Below are 26,393 nucleotides of genomic sequence, written 5' to 3' on the forward strand. Positions count from 1 at the left end.
GTACATACATGCCTAGTCACTTTCTTCATACCCGTTACTACCAGATGAGAACAGGCTCTTTTATTGATCTTCATACCAGACTAGTCGAAATGCATAGGTAGTACAATTGGTGTAGTATAAGTACCTCGGGAGTATTCCGTAGGAAAGGGAAATTTCGGAGTTCTCCAGTTTCCAATGACTCAAGTCAATTGCTTTCGATCCACTTTCTCGACCGATTGACTTGTCCCCGGATATGTAGCCTAGGAGACGGGGACGTCGGCTGAATATGGAGCATCTAAGACCATACGATATTTGCATGGCCTCGGTATTTCGTAGTTGGGCCGGAGCTCGCGCTTGGCGACCCCAACTCACTCCCCACACGTGGGATTAAGATTCCGGGGTGCAGTGCGAAAAAGCATCGGAAGACCTATGTTCGCAGGATGAGATATCAAGTTTGCTTTGCTCTTTTCTTCTTTTCATGCGTTGTTAAATATGACTGGCCTGTTCACTGCTGTATTCCTACACTGTCAAATGAACATCCAGATTTCTCAGTCAGAGTAGGACTACTCCGTATGTAGGTCCGAAAAAAAGCTTCCAGAAGGTGCCGATCAGCGCGGTCCTGTTAGCTTCGACACGCCCAACGCCATGGTTCCGACGGATAGCTCCCGAGCTGCAATATCTAGCGTAGGCTCCCGCGCCTCCCATAGGGCAGATATTGAGATTCGGACACATACATAGCTGCGCAATCTGAACTCAATTCTCGTAGTCGGTGTGGGACTAGGAACCCTCGACTCGTTTCATCCCCTGGGGTCCCTTTTTTTCGGGCGGCGCTAGAAAATCCGAACCGCGATGGTACTCCGGTGTGTGTGCATCTTGCAGGGCCAAGAAGTTGTTTTTGTTAAGTCTTGGCTACCTGATTATGATTAGCATACACTCTTACCTATGCGGATTTGGTGAGATGCGATGAGATAGCGACACCGGGCATGGTTCCACTACTCACTCCACCTTGACCCAGTTCCCGTAAAGATAGGAGGAACCTCCTATTCGGAACGGCCAGGCCGAGTGGCGAGAACAATAAATGATGGTACCAAAGGATCTGGAGTAATCGTCGGTACGTACTCCGCAGTCGGGGTCATGCGGTTTGGCCTCTTTCCCCGGGTTTTCAGAGAATATGGAGAGATTAATACTAGAGACATTTTCTCCAGTCTGTTCCCCGGCATGCAGAACACAAACAGGACAACTTACCCCGAGATGGCCAGGACCCCCGCGGGCCGATGGGGATGATGATATTGAGAGGTAGCCAATAGCCTTGCAAGAATTTGGGATAAGCTCTGGGGCGCGACGGAAGGCGAAGACAAGCCCTGATAGAAGATGTCGCCGTGTGAGCGCTGATTGGACGAAAGCACCGAACCCGGAACACCGAGCCAATCAGAGACACGGCACATTTATCGCCGCCTGGAAAGACCGCCGACCGGTTACCCCAAAACCATTACCTAACGCTAATGACAGATTGGGTTGGTCGTAGCGGAGTGCTTTGTCCCCGCGATTGTGGGCGAGAGGTCGTGGAGAAGTTGGACAGGGCAGGTGATATTCGAGATTTGTCGTCATGGCTGACTGGGCTGGGTCGACTTTTTCATGGCGAGTGTCCCCCGGGTTTGTCTTTTGATCTTACTCCTTGCCGTTTCAATCCTCCATACCTCCCCATACCCTTCACTATGGCAGACCTCGATCCCGCAGAATTAAAGGCGTATCATGATGATGATGCTCAGTTGGCCCAGATGGGCCACCGGTCAGAATTGAAGCGGCAATTTTCTATGTTGTATGTTTGGTCTCGCTTTGTTTTTCAGCTGAGGGCCCGACCACCAGGCTAATGTGATCTCTTGTATAGATCGATGCTGGGTTTGGCATTCGCTATTCTTAATGTATGTTCACCGCGAAGAAGAAGAAACAACCAAATCAAAGAAACCTCACGCCAGAAAGGGCATTCGTTGACTGACCTTTGTGATAGTCATGGACTGCGTTGTCTACAAGTTTATCCCTGAGTTTGACCTCCGGAGGTCCGACAAGTGTTATCTGGGGTATGTCCCATTGGATTCTAGTGCATTGACTTGAATTGAATGCTGACAATGTTCATTAGGTCTTCTTACGGCAGGTATCTGTAGTTTGTGCATGGCCGCCTCCCTAGCCGAGTTTCTCTCTGCGTACCCGACGTGAGTGGCAAACCTCCTTTTTGACCAGAAGGAGTGAAACTAACGAGATTAGTGCTGCCGGCCAATATCACTGGGTTGCTGTTAGTATGTATTCCTGAAATTGGCATCAACCTATGCAGACATTCTCTAACCTCCCACAGTCTCCCCTACGAAATGGATGCCCCTTCTCTCGTGGATCACCGGCTGGGTGAACTGCGCCGGTTGGGTGGCCTTGACCGCGACCGGTGGATTGCTGGGCAGTCAATTGGTTGTGGGCGTCATCGCTCTCATGAATCCGGTATGTCAATATCTTAAGTTCCATCAGCGAGATACAATCTAATACTGGTAAAAGGGATATGAGGCAGAGCGCTGGCACCAGTTCCTCATCTATATAGGTTATAACATTGCCGGCTTTTGCATCAACGCCCTCGCAAACAGTCTCCTACCCTATTTCAACAAAGCTGCCTGTTAGTGATTCCTTATGAAAGCCCTGTTGGTTCATTTGACTAACTCGCTATTCAGTTATGTGGTCGCTGGGCGGTTTTACTATTATCTGTATCACTGTTCTCTCCTGTTCTTCCCCCGACTACAACAACGCAGAGTAGGTTATTAACTATACATCTAATGGGGTAACTTGAGCTGACAGCTGCAGCTTCGTCTTCCGCAAATTCATCAACGAGACGGGATGGCCTGATGGAATTGCTTGGCTCCTGGGTGTATGTTCATTGGTTGAGATCTCTTTTCCCTTTTCTAACCAGTCAATAGTTGTTGCAAGGTGGTCTCGGTGTCACTGGATTTGTAAGTACAGCCTTTATATTTTGCATTGTCATCCGATCGAAGCTAATCGAAAATTAGGATGGTGTCGCCCATATGATTGAAGGTACTACCACAATGACACGATTGGCATACCAAGATGACGGCACTAACAGATAATAGAAATCCCGAACCCCTCTGTGGAAGGGCCCAAGATTATGATTGCATGCGTGGCAATTGGCACTGTTACTGGATTTATCTTCCTCATGGTCCTGCTTTTTGTGGCTGGCGACATCGAAACCATCATTGAATCTTCAGCTGGTCCACTTTTGGCTATCTTGAAGAACGCTACCAAGAGCAATGCGGGCGCAATCTGCCTTCTGATGTAAGAGCGAACATATTGTTGCGGTCGAGAAATTGATACTGATTGAATACAGCTTCCCTCTGGTTTGTATGCTGTTCACCACAACTGCTATTATGACTACTAGCAGTCGTATGTGCTACGCCTTTGCACGGTATGTTTCCTGCTATCCTTCGAGACTGCTTTGTGCTAAAAGATACTTAGTGATGGTGGCCTCCCTTTCTCCCGTTTCTTCTCCAAGGTCCACCCCAAGCTCAAGGTCCCGCTAAACTCCTTGTATCTCAACCTGGGCCTTGTCATTGTCTTCGGCTTGATCTTCCTGGGATCTACTAGGTGAGCAGCCCCCCCGGTCAGAAAATGGTTCTCATTTACTAACGTGAGTAGCGCCTTCAACGCTATCGTTTCAGCCTCCGTCGTGTGGCTGGACCTCGCCTACGGAATGCCCATTGCGATCAACTGTATTCGGGGACGCAACATGCTTCCCGAGCGACCCTTTGTCCTCCCTGTGGTCGTCGGTTGGGTGCTTAACCTTGTAAGATTATACGCTTCTGAAACTCATTGTGCATTACTGATATTTTGTGATAGATCTCCCTGGCCTATATCGCTTTGACTACTATTCTCTTCCTCTTCCCTCCCGAGCTCCCTGCCACTGGCAGCAACATGAGTATGTGTCTACCAAAGTGCCGAGGAACTCATGGACTCAAGCTAACTATCCATAGACTACTGTGTTGCCGCATTTGGCATTGTGGTCGTTCTCTCCACAGCCACCTGGTTTGCCGATGGCCGCAAAAACTACGTCGGCCCCCGTATTGAGGTTGAAGTGCTTGCTGGAGAAGTTGGCCACTCTGAACAGCCGATTGCAGCCATTGAACACTACGGTGAAAAATAAGCAGTGTAAATTAGCTTCAAATTGTGTTTTACTAAATTGATAAGGGGAAGATGTATATATTTTTATGTACTTCATGGATATTTGCCTTTTGTGTCGTATCTTTTTAATTATTTTTTCTTTTGTATACTTCACACGTGATAGATGCCGTTCTAATTACGTCATGGCTACTTTCTGCCTCAGGCGGTCATTCCCAACAATCCACTACCACGGCGGATCCGAACCTCCGTTGAGATTGTGATGGGCTGATCTCGACACAAGTCAGAGCGAGAGGCAACTTTTTCAGAGTGAATTTGCCCATAAATTGCCGTGCGTGTTTGTCAGTGCGGCAACAACTTGAACACATCGCTAGTGGGACGTACCGTGAGCTTCGGGTCATTACGAACTTCCCCACCATACGACTTGAACACTTGAACAACGCGAAGCAGGACTAAAGCACCGCCAGAATGTTTCAGCTTCCCATTCCCTCGCTGAAGTCATTCAAGCTTTTTTCATTTGAGAAACAGGTGATCGATATTCCGTCGATCAAGGTGTATGACCTTGAGAGCGCACAAGAGAAGCCAGCTCGAGCGCTGAAGCATTTGCTCAAGTTGAACCATGCCAATTTTGCCATTTTATACAATGCACGGAAATTTCATAACCATGCCCCTCATGTGAGTTACTAGGATACTGGGAGATTTGTTGACTTGTCATGGTGGGCTCCTTGGCTGATAATCTCGGTAGCTCCTCAGTGCTGCTTTCTTGCAGGGTGCCGACGCAGAGGATCTGACCCGATTATATGAGAATGAGTCCAAGTTATTAGATGAATGGGAAGATGCGCCCGCCGAGGTGACTACTTATGATTGGAGGGATCATCTAGGACGCCGGGAGTATGCTCACAGCTTAACTCGATCCCCGGTGCTCATCAAAGTCCGATGCTGACGCAGATTGCCAGATACGAAAAAGCTTTCGTGGATTTCTTTGAAGATGAGCTGGTCAGATTTGGGTATGACTGGAAACAGGTCGTTGAGGAATATCTTTTCTCGGGCAAAGAGCCCGTATTCAACTCAGTCATAGCAGACTGTATGTGCCCTTTCCAAGCATGATCTTATCATTCCCGAATTGAGATTACTGACTTGTCCATTCAGTGGGGCATCCATTAATTCATCTCGCCTATGCTTATGAGATGTCCAGTCGAGAAGTCGCAATGGAGGCACTAAGCCTAGCGGCAGTGTGCTACAACAACATCCACAACTATTTGGACGATCCGGTCCCTAATAAAATCGAAGCATCCTATCATACAACATCGGTCTTTGAAATATTCGACAAAGTCCGATCTGATAAGCAACTCGACGGACTTTTTGTCACACCGGGTGACCATAATATCGAAAAGCTATTTAGCAACCGAGAAGGGGTTCTCTTGAACCACTGGAACGCATGGACACTCGAGAACCCGATCGAGCAGTTCCGTGAAAGTCAGGAGCTAGCCGCCGCACTACTAGTTTCGACACACCAGGACCCCTCGACAAAGTACGACTTTTTCCTTGTGCACGTCTTAACGACCAGTCATGCTGTCCGGGTCTTGCTACCTCTAATCCCACCGAAATTCCAGGTCCCGCTCGTTCGACAATGGTGGCTGATAACCTTGGCGGTTTACATTGCCCAGCTCCGACCTGAGACACCGCTAGAGAGCATTCAGAATGTCGACTTGAAAGGAAGAGACTGGGACTGGGTTTCCGAGCAAGCTGTCAAGGGAGAAAATTCTACAGATACACACTATGTCAAAGCGCTCCGATCGTTACGGGAGATGGCCTCGACCTGGGGAGATCATGACGAATTTTTCCTTAAAGCTGCCGTGAAGTTTGCAGAAGAGTTTAGTGGATGGGGTGGATTTGTTTGATATATACATTACATTGTGGAACGTCAATCTTATTGCTAATGATGTCTTACCAAAAAAATGTATTCATTATTGTCATGACCGTAAATACTCTGCTACGCTCTTCCCCATCGAACCGCGCTCTTGTACTTGAACATCCCGGGCGCGTTACCCTTTTGGAGGCCCTCAATGGCATCGGCAAGCTCTGGACCAGTACCTTCTGCCTTGATATCGGCCAGAGGGTAAAGGTAAGTCTTGAAACAGAAAAGAACAAACTTTGTTTCAGGGAGGCGCGTCAGAGATTGAAGCTCGATTCGAAGATTGGCCTTTCAGGGTTAGCCTCACTCCATATAATACTCTTGCAATTCAGCTCACCGTTGAATGATCGACATCTTCGTCGGCAACAAATTCATCACCTTCTTTGATGTGATTCCCCGCCACATTGATTAAACAATCACCAGTTTGAATATTCCACTATAGACATCGATGGAATCAGTGCTACGCCTCTCGGAAAGAAATGTAGAATAGACACGAGTTAAGATACGAGAACTCACATTCATTCTCTTCACACTTTTCCCAACCTCAAGCTTCCGAAAGAATCTCTCCATACTAGGCCCGATCTTTTCATAGGCCGGCACAGGGCCATGAATACCCTGAAGGTCTAAGCCCAGCTTTGAAGATGGATCGAATCCCGTCGGAAAACAGCAAGTAAATGCTAGACATCTATGAGTTGTCTCCGTTTCTTCGAGAAGGAAGATATCCTCTTCTACCGTTTCGCCGAGTATCCGGAGACACGTCTCTGGGTCCTGCGGTGGAGTTGTAGGGAATGATTTGCCAGTTGCTCTATTATGAAATATTTTACCTTGGAAAGTGAAAAGATCCGGGAAGCGGGCGGGTAGATGGTGTGTCAAGAGATAGGAGTAGAGCTCATGAACAGCACTCTCTCCACCGGGTAGACAGCCGTGGACGGTGTTTTTGTATTCGGCAATTATATTTCGGCGGATAGTTACTCGGTCGAGATACTGGTTGTCAACCGTGATAAGACCAGATATAGGCTCAGGTTTGATGGCTTTAGATAACAGTTAGTAATACTCTTCAATTTACGGGTTTGGAGCCGAAGTACCCATGGTTATGTTATAGATCGGTCTATATGGTCGTAATTGCCTAGGCTTCTGGGCCCGCCAGTCAAAATTGGGAAGCGGCTCTATTGGAGGAAAGTGCTTCTTCTTGGAATAGCTTGATAGTCGCTTGGCCCATTGCTGTAAAGCTATCAGAACACGTGAGACAATGAAAAATGGTACATGTACACAACATACCGTGTTTCCAACATTGTAGAGGACTACTGCTAGGACGATTGAGATGGGAAGAAAAGCAGTAGTGCTTGAGTTTATGATAGAATCAAACCGAATAGAGCACATCATCGTGATTTATTCTTTTTAACCACCAGATTGCTTCACGAAAGATCTGGAGGAGGAACGATCGTTGGCGAGAAGGAGGAGCTATATAGGAGAGTCATATGCCCCTCATTATTATTTAGATCTAATCATGATTGTAAATAGGGTCATTTGACCAATTGAAAAGCATTTAGCTAATTATAATTCTTATGATGCGGGGTCGACGCGCTCCGAGACCGCCTGCTCTGGGAATAATTTCCTATTCGGGAGAGTCCAAGAGATTGATGACCCATAACTACCTCGCTCATGGGTCAGTTAATCAGACTCCATTGGGCCTTAATGAGAAGCTGTAGATTGAGCCATGATGTTCACAAAATTCGATTACTCGGAAATATCAGACTGCAGACTTGCATGCTAGCTATGTTTTCGTGGCTAACTATAGTTAAGCCAATGATATGACACATGTCACGTGATAAATCTCCGGCTTGGCGCCGGGTCCACGCCGCAGTTTTCTGTTCTGCGAGGCCGCGACTCAACGATCATACAAGTCCCCACAGAACATCCTAGCAGGTCAAGCTACTTGTCATAGGTATTGGATCACGGATATTGACTCAATTGATTCTCTCCGTTCTCCGTCACCATGATCTGCAGAAGCTGCCGAACAAGCATGCTCTCGCGGCTACCGCAACAACAGGCCGCGACATGGACCGCATCATTATCCTCGCGCCAATTGCCCATTGTTCGGAGCCAGTTCAGAAATTACAGCGATAAGGCACCTAATCCCTCGGTGGCTGCTCCTCCTTCACCCTCCACCCCCCGCCAACCCGCCGCCGGTGACAGCACGACTCCCTCCGCTATCTCTTCCGCAACCCCCGGCGTTTCTCAGCCTTTGAGCACCCCCGGGGAGGTTCACATCGATGTGAACCCGGGTGCGGCCACTAAGGCTGCGCAGCGTCCACCGAGCAGCTGCGCAGCTGGCACGAGGATCAACGGCCTGAACTACTTTAAGAACAAGCCCGAGGTGTTCGCCAAGGAGGACCACGAGTACCCCGACTGGCTTTGGGATCTGCTGGGCGATGCCAGCAAAGACGCCAAGGCTAAAAAGGGCGGTGTTGACCCGGCCAGTACGTGGATTCCTCTTCCTACCCAATTTACCAATCAATTCCAATCTCAATACTAATCTTACTCCATCACAGCCCTGAACAAAAAGCAACGAAAGCGCTACGAGAAGAAGCTCGCCGCTCGCACCGAGAAACTCCCTCCCAAGATTCCCGCCCACCACCACGCCGAAGATATCACACCCGCTTCCTACAACCGCGATGCTCCCACTGATGGCCTGACTGATGCCACGGACGGCCTGGACAAGCGCTTGGAGGTTACCAAGAGCGCGCGTGAGGCGCGGCGAAAGGCGATCAAGGAGTCCAACTTCTTGCGTGGTCTTTAAATAGTTTTTGCTTGGGCTTCAAGCAGTCATCCTAGGAGCGATTTGTGTTTTTATTCCGCATGAGCGGTTGGGTCCTCGTCCTCTTGTGATGGGGACCACGGTATTCGATCTGGAACGGGGCCCCGACCTCTACCCCCAGACCCGGACATCCAACATGTATTATTACGTCGATTGATTTTTCTCGATTGTGGCATATATATCAATGATACTGATCTACATAATCATTCCCTTCCCATCCCATCAGTGATAACCATACCCAGCTTTTTTTTGTCTTCACCGTAAATGAAATGCAGCCATCGAGATATCTCACTCTTGCACAGGAATCGGCCACTCCTTCTCCTCACCCTGGCCCTCCAACCATGGCCTACACGCGTCCCAAAGTGCCTTCAATTCCCCATCACCGAGACCCATCAGCTTCTCAAAGAACGCGGTATCCATCCGCTCAAAGAAAGCCAATATACAGCAGAACATCAAGTCCGCATACCCAGCCTTCTCCCCTTCAAGAAAGGGCCCCTTCTTACCCTCCTGCCCTTTCAACATGCTCACTAACGTCTGACTCTCCGCCTCCACAGTCTTCCAGATCTCATCCAACGCAGCCTGGTCCTTGGGCCGAACTTCTGATAGCGGTTTCCCGAAAGTCACCGCCCGGGTACGACTGAAGTACTCCTGGCCACGGGGGTCCAGATGCTGGAGCACATTGGGTATGACCAGCTGGCGGATTCCAGGGCCCATGCCTCCAGCGACTTTGCTGAGAGCGACGAAGAGGGCGTAACTTGCGTCGCCGGAGGGGAAGAGCGGGGGGGGAAGGGAAGACTTTATCCAGGTGGAGGACGATCGGGAGAGAGTCCATCATTGCGCCGTGGGGATTGGTGGATATGGAGTCTTTGTGGATGATTGTGGGGAGAGTGTATGGGTAGCCGGCTGCATTGGGGGTCACATCGAGGCTTTTGAGTAGAGGGGCGATGTCCGGGTAGGATATCCAGGATTGGGTGTAGGGGATTCCTTTGAAGTTGAGGACGGCGCGGACTTTGAGAGTGTTTGGGGACCAGGATTTGGAGGAGCCTGGAATGGTCGATGTCAAGGTCAATTCTACCGAATCGTGAGGGGAGGCTGACCTGGTAGAGTGGAGGTGATATCAAAGAGGTGGACGGGTTCGGAGGATGACATTGTGAGTACTTTAGTGTGTATATAAACGGTGATTCTACTGCAATTATATCGGGAAGATTGAAGTATTCAAGTTGATTGGGGAAATTCTTCAGGGGTTGAGTGGTTGGAAGGTGTTTTATAGTTGAGGGGGAAGCGGGGGGGGCCTGGCTTAACACCGATGCACTACAAGGCTTGATTTATAAGGATTCGGGGTGCTAGTTACGAGTTAGTCTCCAGAAATTGGAGGCCGGATCCCATTTACCCTTGCCATGATACGCCTTTATCTAGTCCCCGAGCTTAGCAATGCCCCACTCGAAGAAGGCTGGAAATCAAGCGTCACTCGTGATCTTCTACCCAATCATCGTTCCATTCGGTTTCATTCCATGGAACCGTAGACAGTGCCAAACATGCCACACTGCGAATATAGATACACGTTCACGGAGTATTAGTTCTATATCCAACTAACATTGCCCAGAAAATTGCCAAGTCAACAGCCACGTATGCGGAGTGGAGGGTCCATCCCGCTTCACGTGGCCCCTCCCGACCCTTTTTTTGTGGCTGTTTCTGTTTCTGATTTTGTTATTGCTTACTCTTTGAATCCCTCCAGCAATCACCTCAAAGAACAAAGACAGCCTTCTCCAGGCTACAAACGTGGGCGTCGGGATCTATATCGACGTTGCACTGGGTGATCAACATTGCGGCCCCCTCCATCTTCTACCAATCGAATCGGCCCTCCCGCTAGACTCTCCCACAGCTTGGGGTGAGAGTACCTGAGCAAACCTGGCTCCATCCTAGGACCTAATCATCTGGAACTGGAATAGTCGCATTAAAATCATTCTCCAACTTTGACTAAGAGGACCTGCATTGCCGGATACTTCCTATTGGGAGTACTACTGCAAAAGCCATGGAAGATGTGGAGAATCTCGTTGAGCGGGCGCGTCATCTCTCGCTGCACCCGTTAGAGTCGAAACCTATTGATAAGTTTCATGTCGGCATTGACACGCATCTATTGCGGATCTATGGGTCTATTGTGGCGTCTGAGACGACCAAGAATTATTTCCGCCAGACTGTCCAGGTGGAGACTGTCCCTGGTGCGGATGTATCGATTTCGGATCCTCTCGTCTCGATCGATGCTTTTCGCTCGTACATGAAAAATGAGGTTTCAAGGGCTCAGGCTCCTGCTGAGGTGATGGATTGCTCGGCTCCTCTTTGTGATTACTTTGTTTCCTCCAGTCATAATACCTATTTGACTGGTAATCAGTTGTACAGTGATGCGGCTGCAAGTGCGTATACATCGGTGAGTCTAGCAGCTGATTTGCTTAAGCTAGATGCGCTCTTGATTTAAGATTTGAGGATAAGGTTGTTTATTAGTCTCTCAATGTGTGGCTAATAAATTTCTAGGTCCTTCTACGTGGTTGTCGCTCGGTTGAGATCGATGTTTGGGACGGCGAGCCGCTTTCACCTGACTCAAGTGAGAATGAAGAGACAAGCAGCGAGAGTAGCAGCGACTCGGAAAACGAAACCAAGAAACCAAAGGGGGAAAACCAGGGGCTAAAGAGTCGGCTTAAGCAGAAGATCATGGCAAAAGCCGAGTCTGAGGAGAAACTCGTTCAAAGGTTGCCCAAGTCTGTGAGTGCGAAGCTGGGGCTCAAAAGCAAGACACCAGATATCACTGTTGTACCGTCTACTACAACAGAAGTCCCCAATATTTCCACCAGTGCGAACGCGGATGTTGAGAAAGAAGGAACCAAGTCAGTTACAGGGCCGCTTTTAACCCAAGGAGCCATCAAGGGAGAGCCACGAGTCTTGCATGGACACACTCTGACCAAAGGGGCTTCTTTCCGTGAAATTGCCTATGCGATTAGGGACAGCGCTTTTGTGACGAGTGATCTGCCAGTAATCATCAGCTTCGAGGTCCATGCCAACCTAGAACAACAACAGATTATGGTTGATATCATCCACGATGCGTGGAAGGGTTTATTGGTCGAGGTCCCGGCTAATACCCCGACAGAAAAACTGCCAACTTTGGCACAGTTGAAGGGGAAGATCCTAATCAAGGCCAAGTCGTTGCCACTGAAGGGGGCAAAAGAGATCGATGAAGAAGCGAAGGATGAAGAGAGTGAGACAGAGGAATCTGAGGATAAGTCCGCATCACAGAACCCGAAGCCCGCGAAGCCTGTGAAGATCCTCGAGGCTTTGGCAAAGCTGGCTATTTATACGCGGGCATATCACTTCAGCCACTTTGATCAACCTGGTAAGCATTCGCACTTGGATGCTAGATTGAGAGAAACGCTGACTTGGCGACAGAGGCCAAGGACCCGGTCCATATCTTCTCGCTGTCTGAAAAGGGCGCGCGGGATGCCCACCTAAACTACCGTGACGCCCTATTCGAACACAATCGATCGTCCATGATGCGCATCTATCCCTTCGCCTTCAGAGTGAACTCTTCAAACCTGGACCCATCTTTCTACTGGCGGCGAGGCGCGCAGTTGGTTGCCTTGAACTGGCAGAACATGGACAAAGGCATGATGCTCAACCACGGGATGTTCGCCGGCACGCAGGGATGGGTCACCAAGCCGGCGGGGTACAAGAGCTCGGAACCGCACGCCAATAGCATTAGTCGTGAGACGCTCGAGCTCACGATCGAAGTCTTCGCGGCTCAGGACTTATCACTCCCGCCCAGCGACCATAGCGAGAAATGGTTCCGCCCGTATGTAAACTGCCAGTTGCATGTCGAGGAGCCTGAGAGTCTGGTCGCTGTTGGACAAGACGATGTGAGCTCAGATTCCGAGAAGAGCAGTTATCGCCGTTGTACAAAGAGTAAGTCGGGCATCAACCCGGATTTCGAGGCGCAGAAATTGGAGTTTCCGGCTGTGAGTGGAGTGGTTGAGAAGCTAAGTTTCCTCCGGTAAGTTGTCCTGCGAATATCTTTGACCTTGCCTTCGTTTCCTTTTTTTTCCAAACCATTGTTGTCCCACCTGGTGCCACCTGTGCCTCGTGCATTTGTATCACACAGCCGCATCGACAGGGGTGATCCTTGCGATATCGAGCTTGAAGAATTCGTCATGCAAGAGCTGTTTGGTCAGATATTAAACATGGGCTTGCTCCTGAGTCTTTGCAGCTGCTCTTCTGGGCCAGGACTGCATCATTCTGAGAGAACCGTGCCAGAACGTTCTCCCGAATTCCCCGCATTCGCTGGACATGTCGTACCACCACCCTGAGTGTCCCCCGACTAACAGCATTTTGCATGTACACAGGTTCAAAATCAAGGATGACGAGATCGGTCGCGACTCACTGGCCGCGTGGGCGTGCATTCGGCTTGACCGACTTCGAGAGGGCTACCGGCTCGTCCATCTTCTCAACAGCACTGGAGAAAAGGCAGGGGGTATATTATTGGTTCGCATCACGAAGAAGACGTCCTGAGCAAGCAACATGTGATGGGTCACTTTGTCTGGAATCTCTCTGCGGTGCAGCACATATCTCTTTTTATACAAGCTCAGGGGCTCAAATTTATCTCTCATTTAAGATCACGAGCCCATACAGCTTATCGCGCAGCGTACTGTAGTCAAGGAAAGGACTGTCGAGTGCCACATATCAGGTTTCTTTAGCGCAGCCACATATGACAAGCTACGAATCGTATCGTCCTATTGTGGAGTGGGTTGTCATCGTCATCCTCCTGCGAGGGCTCTGCGGCTGTGCTGCATGTCATTCCATTTCGGTATCTGAACTCCAGCCTGCTGATCCTCGATGTGGTAAGGCCATAGCATATGTATGAGATATTTGCCGAGTTCGATGGCCCAGCTCGTCATTTTCAGAGATCAGATGAGCACGGCCGTGAGTAACATTTCAATGCAGCGCCGTTAAAGCAAGGAGGCTCCGGTGTGATGCTGTGCCACAGCTCCCTGAGAGGGCCCAAGGCTGCAGCAAACAGCGCATGGCAGAAATGCTACGCAGTCAAAGAGGCAAACCTGAAGAATTGGGTGCTGTACCACAGGCAGCCTTCGACGTGCTGTTTGTATGCAAAGAATTTGCATGCTGCAGTGCATTTCCAGGCTAGACGTGCGGCATGCGCGGCAACGCTGTTGACTGAAAGGGTCGATTGGAAAGAGTATTCAATAGCGACATCAAGAGGCGAGATTTTTGGGCAGAAATATGAAGGTGATGTGATTGATAAGGAAGGAATGGGCTTCCATTCGTAAATAATCACGCTGACAAGGGTGACCCTGGACCAGCGAGAACGTGGAAAGCCAAGGGTCTGGGTACATACGACAGCGCCGGCCATGCGACAACCCAGGCCAGCAATGCAGTGCCAGCAGCAGGATACCGGTAGTTACATTAGTCTACCTAAGCAAACAAGAAAGTTATGCTGCATTATGCGCGCCATCCAGGCCCACCAAGGTGGATTACCATGCGGCGTGCCGCTCCAGGGAATTGAAACCCCTGGACATCGCTTGGATGGCCATTTATTTTCGAGGCCTTGGAACGTCGGTGAGCAAAAGCAAAGGTGTTGAAAGGCTTGCGTGGGGGCTGTTTGTGCGGTGCATATCCCGAGGGGTTCAGGGACAGGGGGCCAGTCAAGGTGGAGGGGATGGAAAGATCGACATGCCAAGCGACATGCATCAGATTGATCATCATGCGGCAGTGGAGAGAAAAGGGAAGCAGAGGTGATCGGTAAATCCTCCGATTCCATGATAAGGTTGAGGTGACGAGTGGCAGCCGTGGAAGAGAGTCTCTTATACGGAGTACAGTGCTTGACTCGGGAAATAGTGATAGATCGGCGATGTGATGACGAGGACCAAGGAAGTGGATTCTAGGCTATGCCCTTGTTCGGTCACCTCACCGCATCTGTCGAAAAGCCATGTTGAGCGAGCCGCTGTCTCAGCTGAGAGGGTCTCTGTCGTGATAGACGATGGTGGAGGTGGGATATGAAGAGTGTGGAGGGGAGGGTTCATGCGTGGCACCCGCTGACAGCTTGAATTGGCATGCAGTGTTCCGCATGATTGGAGCGTATGGAAATATTTAGACTTGGAAAGACAGTCAAAACGTGGAGATGGACCAATAATCGGAAGCCATCGAGCTGACTCGCTTAGCCCCTGATTGCGACCCCCCGCCGAGGTCGTCCGAGGCCGCGATCTGCTCCCAGGTTCCAGATTGATACGTCAACTTTGCTCGAAAAGCCCTGGCTCGATTGACGAGATGCGTGGTGCACTACTCCGTAACTCGATAGATTTCTCGCTGTTTGTGCCCGATATGGATTTCATCCGCTCCGTCACCGGCATCGACTCGGCGTCGCAGCAGGAGCAATACCCACAGGGTATTAACAGCAGGCATGAAGGATGCAGAGCAAACACCAGAATAACGAACACCTGCGTGCTCGGACTACTCGGGAGGAGCCGAGTCTGTAACCGTGATTGGATGTTGGCATAAAGTGGCGCCCGCGCTAACAAAAAGCAATGCACTGTGATCCCTGGATCAGGCCAAACTTGCCTGACTGGTCGATCGCAAGTATCGATGCCTCCAAATTTCATCCAGTCTCCATGGAACCAGCACTCTCTTTTTCCCACGGGAACTTCCGAAAGAAGAGCAAGAAAATCCTGCGATCTTCAAACCCACCGATAAGATTTGGCTCGATCGCGGGCTTGCAAAAAACTGGGTTTAGACGCAGACGACGAGGGTTTGCGCTTCCATTCCCCTTTCGGTCGTCGTGCTTTATAAGGCCCCTTTCAGCCCAGTCTTCTTCCAAAAGTTGGAAGCAAAAGAGGCCAGCAAAAAAGAGAACAAGAAAGTGAAATTGGATTATCCTTGTTGTTGCCATTCAAAGATTCGCTCTAGCCCAAGGCACCGCGCAGCTGCTCGAGAATAAACATCCTCCCCATCGCCTTCAATCACAATCATGACCAACTCCCAAGAGTGTGGCGCCCCCCGTGTGCTCGGCCTCCCCCCACCGTGAACAAGGTTCGTCCGCCGAACTGAATCGTCGGTACTGGGGACTCTAGGATCAGCCCAAGTACTTTTGTGAGAAGCTGCTAACATTCCGGCTTAGATGCCCGGTATTCGGTGTCCCAGTTGTGAAGCAAAGGGTCAAGAGGTCTGGGTTATCCCTGGGAAGAGCTGTCATGTCTGTCATACGCCCTGTGCTTGAATTCCCACATACCTCATCCGATTCTCGTCATCCTCTACCTTCCAACTCGCATCATGGGCTGGCTCAAGAATAGCCACTCAGCCGCCAGACCTCCCAAAAGAGGATGTATCATATGACCGTCAAAAGGGCATTGAGCGACTACACGGCGTTCCATTCCCATTTCCAACCATTTCTACGGCGTTCTCACCAATACGATTTGAGAATTCGTCTCAAAAGTCTCTCCGACAGAAGCCTCTACCGCCATCATAGGTACGGGCCCCGAAGAGGCACTGACTCAGATGACAGGGTCATCGGGTCTTTTTTCTACTTCGGTGACCAGGAACTAGAAACAGCGTTCCAAGGCGAGGACTTTCTTCCTTCTCTTTGTGATTTTGATATCATCTTGACTCCGAATTTTGCATGTGGAGTCCACCCGCGCCGTATGCTAGCCGACGTTAATATAAACATATTTTCCATTCAAAAGAAGATCCTGCTCTTTGTATATTTAGACTCATTCTAGCTCACGATCTACTTTCTAGAACCCCCCTTGTTCGTACTTTTGTCCCCGTATACATATACACGTGACAGTTGGCAATGACATCATCCCCCTCCACACATGCTGCTTCCGTTAACAATAAACCAACACATTGTCAACCCTGGAACACAAGATAATCAATACATTTCTTTTTTCACGGTCACTTAAGAGAAGTGCAGCATGGCGGACACATACCCCATCGGTAGTCGCTCGGAGAGCGAGCGTTTGGTACGGGATTGGGGCTTCAAACATGTCTTCACCTGGTCAGATGGAAGGTATGTCGATATATTTGAATGTCTAGTAGTACATGCGATGTATCAAGAAGTAAATGTACACTAACTTAGACGATCCAGTAATGCTTACTACTCGCCTCACACGCATGATGGCCTTACAACCCACCTCATCCGCCGAGGTACCTTCACGGTCACCTATCCGGAAGACAACTCTAGCATTCACGGCGGCGAAGTCAAAAAAGAAACTTTTAGCGTTGGAGCAAGAATTGATGTGCCTGCGGGGAAAGTCCATGAGGTTTGGATCGGGGATGAGGGGTGCGAGTATGTGATTGGGGAGTAGACGACTTGTCTCAGGAAATACAGAAGCATTCAGGTTCTTCTTGGGGATGATCGTGGAGAAACCAATATATCTGAGAGTTTACGAAGAATTAGAGATAATATAGTCATGATTATTCAAGTTATACCCATGCATCAAGCTGGGTATTTGGTCTGTTTCTATATCGAGGAGCACGATTGAATATTCCTATTTTCTAGACAACGCCTGCGTGGTCTAGTTGTGTCTAGTGCAGAAAGCGGAAATCGATTCTACGAGGACCAATTAGTCATTGCACCTGGTTTTGCATGATAGTAGTAGGACATACCTCTTATTGCCACGATGTTGATTTTCGGCCACATATCGCTCTCGCTCTTCACTGGTCATGTTGTCCCAGACGGCGGCATTTTTCCTGTCATTGTATTAGATAATATTCAAAACCGATTATTGAGTGAACATGACTTACTTGTTGCGCCACACGAAGTAGTAATTAGCGATGATGAACATCACCAAACTCCATGCCGCAAGACCAATCAGCACCGCATTTCCAGTACGGTACAGTGGTTTGTCATCTTCTCGGTAGATCTGTCAAAAATTGATTAGTTGGGCGTCGCTAAGATATCTGAGCTGTGTGTACTCACATTGTTTCCAATGATGTTGCTAACTTGCACCATCATATTGTAGAGTGCAGTTGCAACGGTCCGAGTGCGAACAGTACCCGCATTACGTGATGTGATTGCAACGATGATGGCATGAACGTAAGGCATTCCGATAAGCAAAGTCAAAAGTGCCCAGCGAGCCCAGGGACTGGCACCAGTAGGAAGCACCTCGAGTGCAATGAGCAAGATGATAGCCCAGAGCTCGGCACCGACACCCAGAAGCAGACGAATATTGAATCTCTCAGAAATCCATGTCCAGACCAGCAAGTTGATAATAAAAATCACGGACGCCGGAATGGCGAGCAAGTTGGTATGGAAAGTGCTGAAGCCCAACGACTTCAGTTGCAGACTGATATAAGATGTCGCGGGCGTATTGGCAATCATCCAGGTCAATCCGAGCAGGTAAATGACCCACATGTCGTAATCCTTCAGAGCGTGCCACAACATGCGAGGAGTAACAGCTTGACGGTTATGCATGCCACCCTTACTCGGGTCATCGCGGAGAATACGGTTGACCATGATCTTTTCCTCCTTCTCATTGAACCAACCGTTCTTGCCACGGAATCTACCGGCAGTTTGAGTGGGCGAAGGAGGCATCCAGAAGGCGGCAACAATACCGATCAAACCGGTGATCAAACCCTCGAATGCGAAAAGGTATCGCCAGCCTCCTGTACCATCTGAACCGCGAATATGCAGGAATCCAAAGGCAAGGAATGCGCTCACAATTGAAGTGCCCTGGTAAGCGACCCAGAAGTAACTCAGGCGAATGGGCAACTCCTTGGACTTATACCAGAACGATAGGAATAGAATAGTATCAGGGATGCTTGTGAAGTGTTAGTAAATAGAAAAGTGTATATCAAAGTCCGATAGAACTTACAAACCACCCTCGAGAAGGCCCAGCAGAGCTCTGGTCACAAAATAGGTGCTTCTGTTCTTAACAAAAGCTTGGCAGGCAGCGACCAAACTCCAAGAGACCATTTGAACAGGAATCCAGCGATCGGGTCCGAACCACTTCGAAAGTAATTGGGATGGAAGTTCCGCGAATAAGAAGGTCAAAAGGAAGATTGTCTGTCCGGTGTTGTAGTCATTTGTGTTCATGCCCAAGTCACCCAGCATGTTGTCAGATGTAGCTTGGACGACATTTCCTCGATCGAGCTGCAATGCAAAAAATGTGACACAGGCAAATGTACAGACGCGCCAGTCAATCTGCGGGTTTTTGTCAGTATATTGAGTTCATAGAAACCAAAGCAGCCTGCCTTGATAAGCTATTGTAAACATACCTTTTTCACAACGGCCTTTTCCTCCTCTTCAGTCCACTCGAATTCCGGGTCCCATCGATGATAACCCTCATACTCCGGGATAGGCTTGTAGTAGCGGGGGTCCTCGGTGGTATCAAAGGCACAGTCGATTGTCTTAACGGTGCCTCGCTGGCCAGTCAAAGTAGACTCAGAGTCACTTGCAGATTCAACTCGCGGCACGACCTTGGTATCATAGTTGTCCGTATCGGAGCCGGTAGTCTTCGCCTCCTCTATCGTCATGTTTGCGACTATGGATCGGTAAATTCGATCTGGTGCAGCAAAGCAAGAACGGTTGAGACTAATCTAGAAAGTAACGGGCATTACCAGCTATAAGAAGGGCCCGAGCAAGCACGAGAAAAAAAAAGTTGGTCCATGTACCGACTATCAGCCATCTTGGCCATCTATCACGCCATAATCTGTGGCAGACGCCGACAATCAGATCTCAGCCTTGAAGTCGCTACAGATAAGCCACGAGGTGGATCGGAAGTGCGTCTAGGTCCGATCTGCTGCACGTCGGCTGTCCTGGCCCTTTCTAACCAGGAAGGTGGTCAGGTAGTCCAATGAGTGACTGAACGTTTTTGACAGTATACGAGTACATAGATGTGCTCATGCTCGTGGCGAGGGCGGATTGCGTTACAAAGTAGACCCAAGCGGACAAATGCCGTGATCTAGAGTGAAACAAAGGGGAAGAAAAAAGGTAAAGCAGGACTGGGAGCTGCTTAATTCGTCCATAACTTCTGACCCAACTGGTAATGGGTACGTGGGAGTTTGCCAGTGAAGCGTCTGCTTGGCCGAAGCACGCAAGACGGTTTGAACTGACGTTAGGCTCAGCGAGTCAAATTCAGTGGAATACGCATGGATATCATTTTAGCTCGACCCCACTGGATGCTCCACTTGATGGAGTCTTGCGGTGTTGACCCGAATTCCTGCGTCATTGCTCTATTTTCTATAATTATGAATCAATCCCAGAGCAAGAATTTCGACCCTTCAAGAGTAAGACTTCAGGGGCGAGGAGGATATTATGATCTTCATGGTGTTAAGAGTTGAGAGATTCTATCTCCATCTATTGCACAATCGTCCACCGGGGCCAAGTAAGCTTTACTCCGTGCTCAATCTAGTCAATCGGCTACAAAACCATAAGCCGAATGATTGAATCCCTGTGCCAATCAGTATTATGCAGCGCCTCTAGATCTTTTATGTTTTGACAGAACTACTCGTAATTCCCTAAAACCTCCGAGTGGTAAAAGCCGAGGGCTCAAGTTTGCCGTATTGCTCGCCTTGCGTGAGGCCGGTTGAGGAGCACGCCATCGCGAGGGGAACAAGCAGAACAGAACAACAAAAAGAAAAAGATCACAGGCAATTCGGACTATTCTATTGAATTGGGAACTTCAGGTCTATTTGGGGGATTCTGTACTCCGTACCCAGTCGCACGCCATCAAAATCCCCCCCAAATGGTCCGGTTGGTCGCTACAATCTTGTCATCACGCCATTTGTGACATGCATAACGCAGCCCAGGACCAACAGAAATGAAGGCATTCCGACCGCCCGATCACCCCGCAATCGACCTGCCAGAGTAGGCACTGATCGCAGATTGCAAGGTTCAAGTTTACAAAGCATGTTCGGATTATATTTCGGGCGAGAGACTCACTCCGCGGTCATTGCGCAATCATGAGCCGGATAATCATTTGCCTGTTATATAATTAAAACGTATCTGCTCCTTCAATAGACCGAAATTGTTCCTGTGAAGTGCTACACTTGAGAATAGCAAGGATTTCCAGATATTCTATCAAACTTTGAAAGCAACTACAGGAGCTTTTCCGATACCCCTCCTTTCAATCAAACATCATGGCCCCTGCTCTTACTGAGACCGTAGGTCTCCGCGATGCCACATTTAAGATGGCTCACAAGACCGATGCCGGTCATAACAAGGAGAACTTGATTGGATATAAATATGAAAAGGACCCGGAGTTGAAGGGCACCGACAAGATTGCTCCAGCTGCTTATCCCAACTATCTGCCTGTCTGGGACAACGAAACCGCCAGGTAAACAATATCAATAGCCGGACGATTCAACTCGTTGGAAGATATCGCAAGAAAATTTCACTAACATTGGCATAGGTACCCTCCTCTGACACTCTTCGAGCACTACGACCACGGCAAAGATGCAGACCCTACATTTCCTGATCTCTTCCCTAAGGACGGTCCCGCTCAAGTAGATCAAATCACCCCTTTTATCGGCTCCGAAATCCACAATGTACAATTGAGCAAGCTCTCACAGGCTGGCAAGGATCAGTTGGCACTATACGTCGCTCAGCGTCGAGTAGTTGGTATGTTCAAGCTCCACTTCGCCGCAAGATCAATTTTCATTCAAACCGAGACTCTAACGCTCCATACATAGCCTTCCGCGACCAGGACTTCGCATCCCTCCCCATCCAAGAAGCCGTCGACTGGGCCGGCTACTTCGGTCGTCACCACATTCACCAAACATCCGGTGCCCCCAAGGGATTCCCAGAAGTCCACCTGGTCTTCCGAGGCGCGGACGATCGTACTGGCGCCAATTTCCTGGCACAGCGCACCAACACAATTACCTGGCACTCGGATGTCACGTTTGAGAAACAGCCACCCGGCACAACATTCCTCTATGTTCTCGACGGCCCCACTACCGGTGGCGACACCCTCTTCGCCGATATGGCGCAGGCCTATAAGCGGCTATCTCCAGAGTTCCAGAAGCGACTGCACGGACTGAAGGCCATTCACTCAGGTGTTGAACAGGTAAATGCTAGTTTGAATGGCGGCGGTATTGCGCGCCGTGACCCCGTCGTTTCAGAGCACCCCATTGTTCGTACTCACCCAGTAACGGGCGAGAAGGCCCTATACGTCAACCCGCAATGTGAGTACCATCACCACACTTCCTTTTAATATGCCTGAAAACGACCCAAGACCTTGCCTGACAACTGTTGAAGTCACCCGTTCCATCGTCGGATACAAGAAGGAAGAGTCGGACTACCTGCTCAAGTTCCTTTACGACCACATCGCGCTGTCGCAAGACTTGCAGGCCCGCGTCCGATGGAAGTCCGGTACGGTCGTCGTCTGGGATAACCGTGTTGCGTGCCACTCTGCCGTATTTGATTGGGAGGATGGTCAGCGTCGACACATTGCCCGTTTGACTCCACAAGCTGAGCAGCCGTATGAGACCCCCTATGAGGGATAGAGGCGAAAAACTTGATTGTAATGAATGACTGTGATTAATGATAAACCAAATCGATGAAATGTGCCGATTATATGTGCTTCTTGAACTGTAGTTTGGAGATAGATGATGCATGCGTGGGATGGTGAAAGGCGGCATAGACACGTGTGTATTTTCATACTGAGGCAGAGGCAGCCGTTTGCTCACGACTGAATCGGCTCAACAAGCCGACGTGCCATTCGTTAAACCTTCTCGCTGAAAGAGGAAGCATGTTGTTGCTTTTTTCAAGGGAGAAGGATAAGGATTGTAGTATCGAAGAGGGCAATTCGAGCTCTTCCACCGATAATGGGCTGACTTTTCCAAGTTCTGGGCTGAGGAGTTTGTCCACGTCATCAACGTTCTGGTAGAACACTTTCATGGCTTGTTGGGCGTTAACACTGTATCCGGAAGAGGAATTCGAATAGCGTAGGTCGGGATTGAAGACCCAGAGCTGAAAATTATGTGAGTATTTGGAATCAATTGTTAGGGTGTCAAGGGGGAGAGTATACCAATAGTCCACTTTTTTGGCCGCAATGAACGACGAATCTTCGAGCACTTTCACGTTCAATCAGCTCTAGCAATTGTGCCGCGACAATCATCTCTTCGGGGTGGCTTTGCCATTCTTCGTCTGTAACAGGCACGGAATTGGTGTTCAAGGATACATTTGCTTTGAGTAGCCGCCATCCATTGGCCGACGAATCTTCCATGCCAATAATAGTGCTGCAGTTCATGCACTCTAATGTTCGTCGTTCTGAAGCCTCTGTACTAGATTGGGCTTCCTCTTGATCGCTCTAGAAGAATGGCGAGTTAGCACAGCTGGTTCTAGAAAATACAAGAAAATCAAGGCTTAGGCAATTGAAAGTATTCGATTTGTGATTGGATATAAGCCCAGAAAATGCTCAAGGGCAAGATGTATAGACATATTGTTTTATGTGCCTCCTCAAAAGCGATGGCGGCCCCACTGTTCTGGGAAGGTTCCAAAGAATCCAGACCGCCGTCAACAACGAAGAGTGTGCTTAGAAAACGAACAGAGACAGCAGCCAAAACTACTATCAAGCCTGTCAGCAAAGGTTGGAGAAATCCATCTAACGAGAGAGGATATCTGCCTTCCAGAGCCGCAGACTCGAATGCTGAAATGGCTGCCATCTGACTGAACGCGATATGCACAGACATCTGTCTAGGGCAATAGTATCGGAGGCCATCCCATGGGCATGAAATGGTCTCCTTCTGGTTGCCCGGATCAAAGGAAAATGCGGTTTCAAGGTATGGAAGCGAGTTCGATTTATGAAAAGAATAACATGATATCTGGGGTAATCTCACCTTTTTCAAGCCTACACAGTCGGACTCCGCCAGTAGGAAAGTAGCCACATCGATCAAGACAGTAGCAGGGATCGCTTCAACACGGCTGGATGCCCCGTATCCCTTAATCTGGGCACTTTGCTCCTCAATCTTGAGAGCGACTGTGGCTTCGGACTTTGGGTCGTCCTCGTGGGGGTCAGGCTTGTGGCAGTGCCAGAAGTCCATCATCTCCGCCCAATTCCCACTTGGTAAATCTTTCCAAGTCCATTTAGCCGGAACCTCAGTCCCTTCTTCTTCCGGTATATTTGCGGACATTGCTGGATCGAGGAAGGTCGCGCCACACTTTCGGCAACGAATACGGGTCGAGGAAGACATATCCGCAGCTGTCCAGGGTACGTAATCATCCATAATTTCGTCGCGAGGTGCGAGAGCCGGCTCCTTGGCATCGATCTGCATCCTAAAAGAGTAGTCATGGCTGGTACCCTTTGATTGGGACGGATTGTGCATGATTGTTGGGCTGGCGCTCGTGTTCAATGCTCGGCGAGACGCGTCGTTGACGCGCGCCGGAAGCTTGATTGTCTCTGACACATCTTGGAAAGGCTTCGAGAGCGAGACTGTGACTGCCTTGCAGGATTCTGATAACTGTATGGTCGGTCGGACGTTATTTAGTGCACTGATTTGGGGAAGGGAAACGTAGAGGGTGATTTGGCGGATATTAGGGAGGAGCTCGGCGTGTAGATAGAGGAAACTATCTGTACCTGAGCGGGACATTGCCAGTCCTTTTCCGCCCTGGAATGATTGGGGTTCATTCCTTGTGTAGATCAAGACAACAGAGGAACCTTAGGAAGCTTCCGCGGCTCGGCGGTCGAAGCTGGCGCGTGGAATATCACGTGACAGTCGTCCCTCACGTGCAGATTGACATCACAATTTCGCCTGTGAACTTCAACGTTGACCCTCCAGTCAAGTTTGGAACCAGCACCAGCGACCAGGTTTGTTTTCATTAATATCTAGAAGTATGTGACGTCTACAGTACCGTGATTGTTTCTGGTAATGAAATGCTTGCTTTTCGGTCAGATGTATCCAGAAATCGAAGTACATACATGAGAATCAACAAAAATATAAAAAAAACAAGATGATCAACAAACGTCGCTCACAGGACCATCTCCAGCCATTATTAATAATATACTCGATATCACCAAACCGAAAGAAAAAAAGAAAGAAGAAGAAACAGCAAATCTTCTAGACACAGCCAGTCAGGAGTGTGCCAACAGCAGGCTTATCGTCATATGCAAATATTCGTGACAAAGAAAAAAGAAAAGAAAATATTCAAGACAAAGTTCGATCGCATCAAGAAGATTGTTGCGGGGTCAGGCCGCTCACATGCAAGAAGTTGCAAATATCTTCACAAGCATTTTTCAAAGACTTCTCCGTTTGCCATTTGAGCTCTTCCCGGGATCGGTCTGCGACTGCGACACAGTACCCAACGTCACCTGGGCGACGATCGGCTTCCTTTCGAGCGATGGGCTTAGAGGAAACAGCCTCCATGGTAGTGACCACATCCAAAACGGAATTTCCACATCCTGTGCCGAGGTTGAATGTGCGGAAGTTCTCAATCAATCTCCCTTCATTCGCAGTGCTGAGAGCTGCAATGTGACCACGAGCCAGGTCAGTGACATGGATGAAGTCTCGGACCGCAGTGCCATCCACAGTATCCCAGTCGCTTCCGAACATCTGCAGCTGAGTATACTCACCAGTCATCACCTTGGTGACAACAGGGAGAAGATTGGTGGGAGCCTGTCTCGGGTCCTCGCCCAGAACACCAGAAGAATCACACCCGACTGGGTTGAAGTATCGAAGCGCGACGATGGTCCATTCGGAATCGGACTCCGCAAGATCGGCAAGAATACTTTCACAGATCCATTTTGTGCGTCCATAGGGATTCGTGATACCCGTGGATCCGGGCTGAGCTGTTTGCACAACACCTGCGTCGTCGGTGTACTCTTCTGTCTTGTGTACGCAAAGCTCCTCCTTTAACGGCAGACCCGAAGTCGCAAGAGTGCCATACACGGTTGCTGAAGAAGAGAAGATGAAAGTCTTGATGCCAAAATCACCAAGAGTCGTCGCGAAGTCGATCAGACCGCCGACATTATTGGCATAATACTTCAACGGGTGTCGAATGCTTTCTTCGACGGCCTTATAAGCCGCAAAGTGGATCACACCTGCGATCTTGGATTTTGGGGATCCCCATCGTGACGGGAGCTGGTATTCCTCCAGCAGAGGTCGAAGAGATCCAGTATCTCTATAATCATGTTGGTGTAGCCTCAAAGATGGCATTTTTGTTCCATTTTCGTTGTGGAACTTTTGGGCAAGGTCACTGATACGGTCGAAGACTACCTTGAACGCATTGCTGAGGTTGTCAATGACAATGACATTATAGTTGGCCTTGAGCAACTCCAGGGTTGTATGGCTTCCAATAAAACCCAAGCCACCGGTGACGAGGATATGCTGATTTTCCGATGGCAATCTTTGCAGAAGCTCATCGAGATTGTCGAATAGCACGGACGACTCTGTGGCCGGTGTGTCCACTGAGCCAGGCGAGTCAGTCTCCACAGGAGTGCTCGCATCTGATCTCCGACGACTGTCCATGGTGGGCAGTTGATTGAATATGAAGAAGAAATGGGGAGTGTGTTGATATGGAGTTGT

General features: G+C 49.3%; 11 protein-coding genes across 11 annotated transcripts; 6 read left to right on the forward strand and 5 right to left on the reverse strand.

Annotated features, from left to right (window-relative positions):
- Positions 1-1,694: 1,694 nt before the first annotated feature.
- N7481_012645 (GABA permease GabA) lies at positions 1,695-4,171 on the forward strand (the record flags this gene model as incomplete). Its single annotated transcript, XM_057271864.1, has 17 exons — positions 1,695-1,798; positions 1,868-1,901; positions 1,988-2,057; positions 2,117-2,189; positions 2,242-2,273; positions 2,330-2,466; positions 2,521-2,635; positions 2,691-2,769; positions 2,821-2,884; positions 2,934-2,966; positions 3,024-3,048; positions 3,105-3,306; positions 3,359-3,436; positions 3,487-3,615; positions 3,667-3,814; positions 3,868-3,946; positions 4,002-4,171. The coding sequence occupies 17 exons, from the start codon at positions 1,695-1,697 to the stop codon at positions 4,169-4,171; spliced, it is 1,572 nt and encodes a 523-aa protein (XP_057116052.1).
- Positions 4,172-4,614: 443 nt separating this feature from the next.
- N7481_012646 (questin oxidase family protein) lies at positions 4,615-6,047 on the forward strand (the record flags this gene model as incomplete). Its single annotated transcript, XM_057271865.1, has 4 exons — positions 4,615-4,821; positions 4,892-5,037; positions 5,103-5,230; positions 5,296-6,047. 4 exons carry the CDS (start codon positions 4,615-4,617, stop codon positions 6,045-6,047), a joined length of 1,233 nt encoding a protein of 410 aa, XP_057116053.1.
- A 92-nt stretch (positions 6,048-6,139) lies between these two features.
- On the reverse strand, positions 6,140-7,150 carry N7481_012647 (heme-dependent oxidative N-demethylase family protein; the record flags this gene model as incomplete). The annotated part of the gene is made up of 4 exons (XM_057271866.1): positions 6,140-6,349; positions 6,399-6,497; positions 6,578-7,092; positions 7,147-7,150. The coding sequence occupies 4 exons, from the start codon at positions 7,148-7,150 to the stop codon at positions 6,140-6,142; spliced, it is 828 nt and encodes a 275-aa protein (XP_057116054.1).
- A 907-nt stretch (positions 7,151-8,057) lies between these two features.
- On the forward strand, positions 8,058-8,861 carry N7481_012648 (mitochondrial 54S ribosomal protein mL54; the record flags this gene model as incomplete). Its single annotated transcript, XM_057271867.1, has 2 exons — positions 8,058-8,541; positions 8,614-8,861. 2 exons carry the CDS (start codon positions 8,058-8,060, stop codon positions 8,859-8,861), a joined length of 732 nt encoding a protein of 243 aa, XP_057116055.1.
- A 306-nt stretch (positions 8,862-9,167) lies between these two features.
- On the reverse strand, positions 9,168-10,028 carry N7481_012649 (Glutathione S-transferase-like protein ustS; the record flags this gene model as incomplete). The annotated part of the gene is given in 3 exon segments (XM_057271868.1): positions 9,168-9,674; positions 9,694-9,923; positions 9,977-10,028. The coding sequence occupies 3 exon segments, from the start codon at positions 10,026-10,028 to the stop codon at positions 9,168-9,170; spliced, it is 789 nt and encodes a 262-aa protein (XP_057116056.1).
- Positions 10,029-10,911: 883 nt separating this feature from the next.
- N7481_012650 (putative phosphoinositide-specific phospholipase C) lies at positions 10,912-13,430 on the forward strand (the record flags this gene model as incomplete). Its single annotated transcript, XM_057271869.1, has 4 exons — positions 10,912-11,304; positions 11,409-12,261; positions 12,315-12,915; positions 13,265-13,430. 4 exons carry the CDS (start codon positions 10,912-10,914, stop codon positions 13,428-13,430), a joined length of 2,013 nt encoding a protein of 670 aa, XP_057116057.1.
- A 3,413-nt stretch (positions 13,431-16,843) lies between these two features.
- Positions 16,844-17,236, forward strand: N7481_012651 (uncharacterized protein; the record flags this gene model as incomplete). Its single annotated transcript, XM_057271870.1, has 2 exons — positions 16,844-16,938; positions 17,017-17,236. 2 exons carry the CDS (start codon positions 16,844-16,846, stop codon positions 17,234-17,236), a joined length of 315 nt encoding a protein of 104 aa, XP_057116058.1.
- A 220-nt stretch (positions 17,237-17,456) lies between these two features.
- On the reverse strand, positions 17,457-19,406 carry N7481_012652 (putative transporter; the record flags this gene model as incomplete). The annotated part of the gene is made up of 6 exons (XM_057271871.1): positions 17,457-17,481; positions 17,538-17,621; positions 17,676-17,794; positions 17,851-18,691; positions 18,746-19,074; positions 19,149-19,406. 6 exons carry the CDS (start codon positions 19,404-19,406, stop codon positions 17,457-17,459), a joined length of 1,656 nt encoding a protein of 551 aa, XP_057116059.1.
- Positions 19,407-21,011: 1,605 nt separating this feature from the next.
- Positions 21,012-22,376, forward strand: N7481_012653 (TauD/TfdA dioxygenase family protein; the record flags this gene model as incomplete). The annotated part of the gene is made up of 4 exons (XM_057271872.1): positions 21,012-21,208; positions 21,284-21,492; positions 21,564-22,055; positions 22,129-22,376. 4 exons carry the CDS (start codon positions 21,012-21,014, stop codon positions 22,374-22,376), a joined length of 1,146 nt encoding a protein of 381 aa, XP_057116060.1.
- Positions 22,377-22,533: 157 nt separating this feature from the next.
- N7481_012654 (HECT-type E3 ubiquitin transferase) lies at positions 22,534-24,461 on the reverse strand (the record flags this gene model as incomplete). The annotated part of the gene is made up of 3 exons (XM_057271873.1): positions 22,534-22,842; positions 22,901-23,182; positions 23,712-24,461. Coding segments are annotated over 3 exons (1,341 nt in total), but the record flags the coding sequence as incomplete, so codon positions are not given.
- A 576-nt stretch (positions 24,462-25,037) lies between these two features.
- On the reverse strand, positions 25,038-26,336 carry N7481_012655 (NAD-dependent epimerase/dehydratase family protein; the record flags this gene model as incomplete). Its single annotated transcript, XM_057271874.1, has 1 exon — positions 25,038-26,336. The coding sequence occupies one exon, from the start codon at positions 26,334-26,336 to the stop codon at positions 25,038-25,040; it is 1,299 nt and encodes a 432-aa protein (XP_057116062.1).
- Positions 26,337-26,393: the final 57 nt, after the last annotated feature.

This window comes from Penicillium waksmanii (assembly GCF_028829765.1).
Source record: "Penicillium waksmanii strain IBT 27052 chromosome Unknown utg000010l:1.0-3698451.0:1.0-3701458.0, whole genome shotgun sequence".
NCBI classification, from domain to species: domain Eukaryota; kingdom Fungi; phylum Ascomycota; class Eurotiomycetes; order Eurotiales; family Aspergillaceae; genus Penicillium; species Penicillium waksmanii.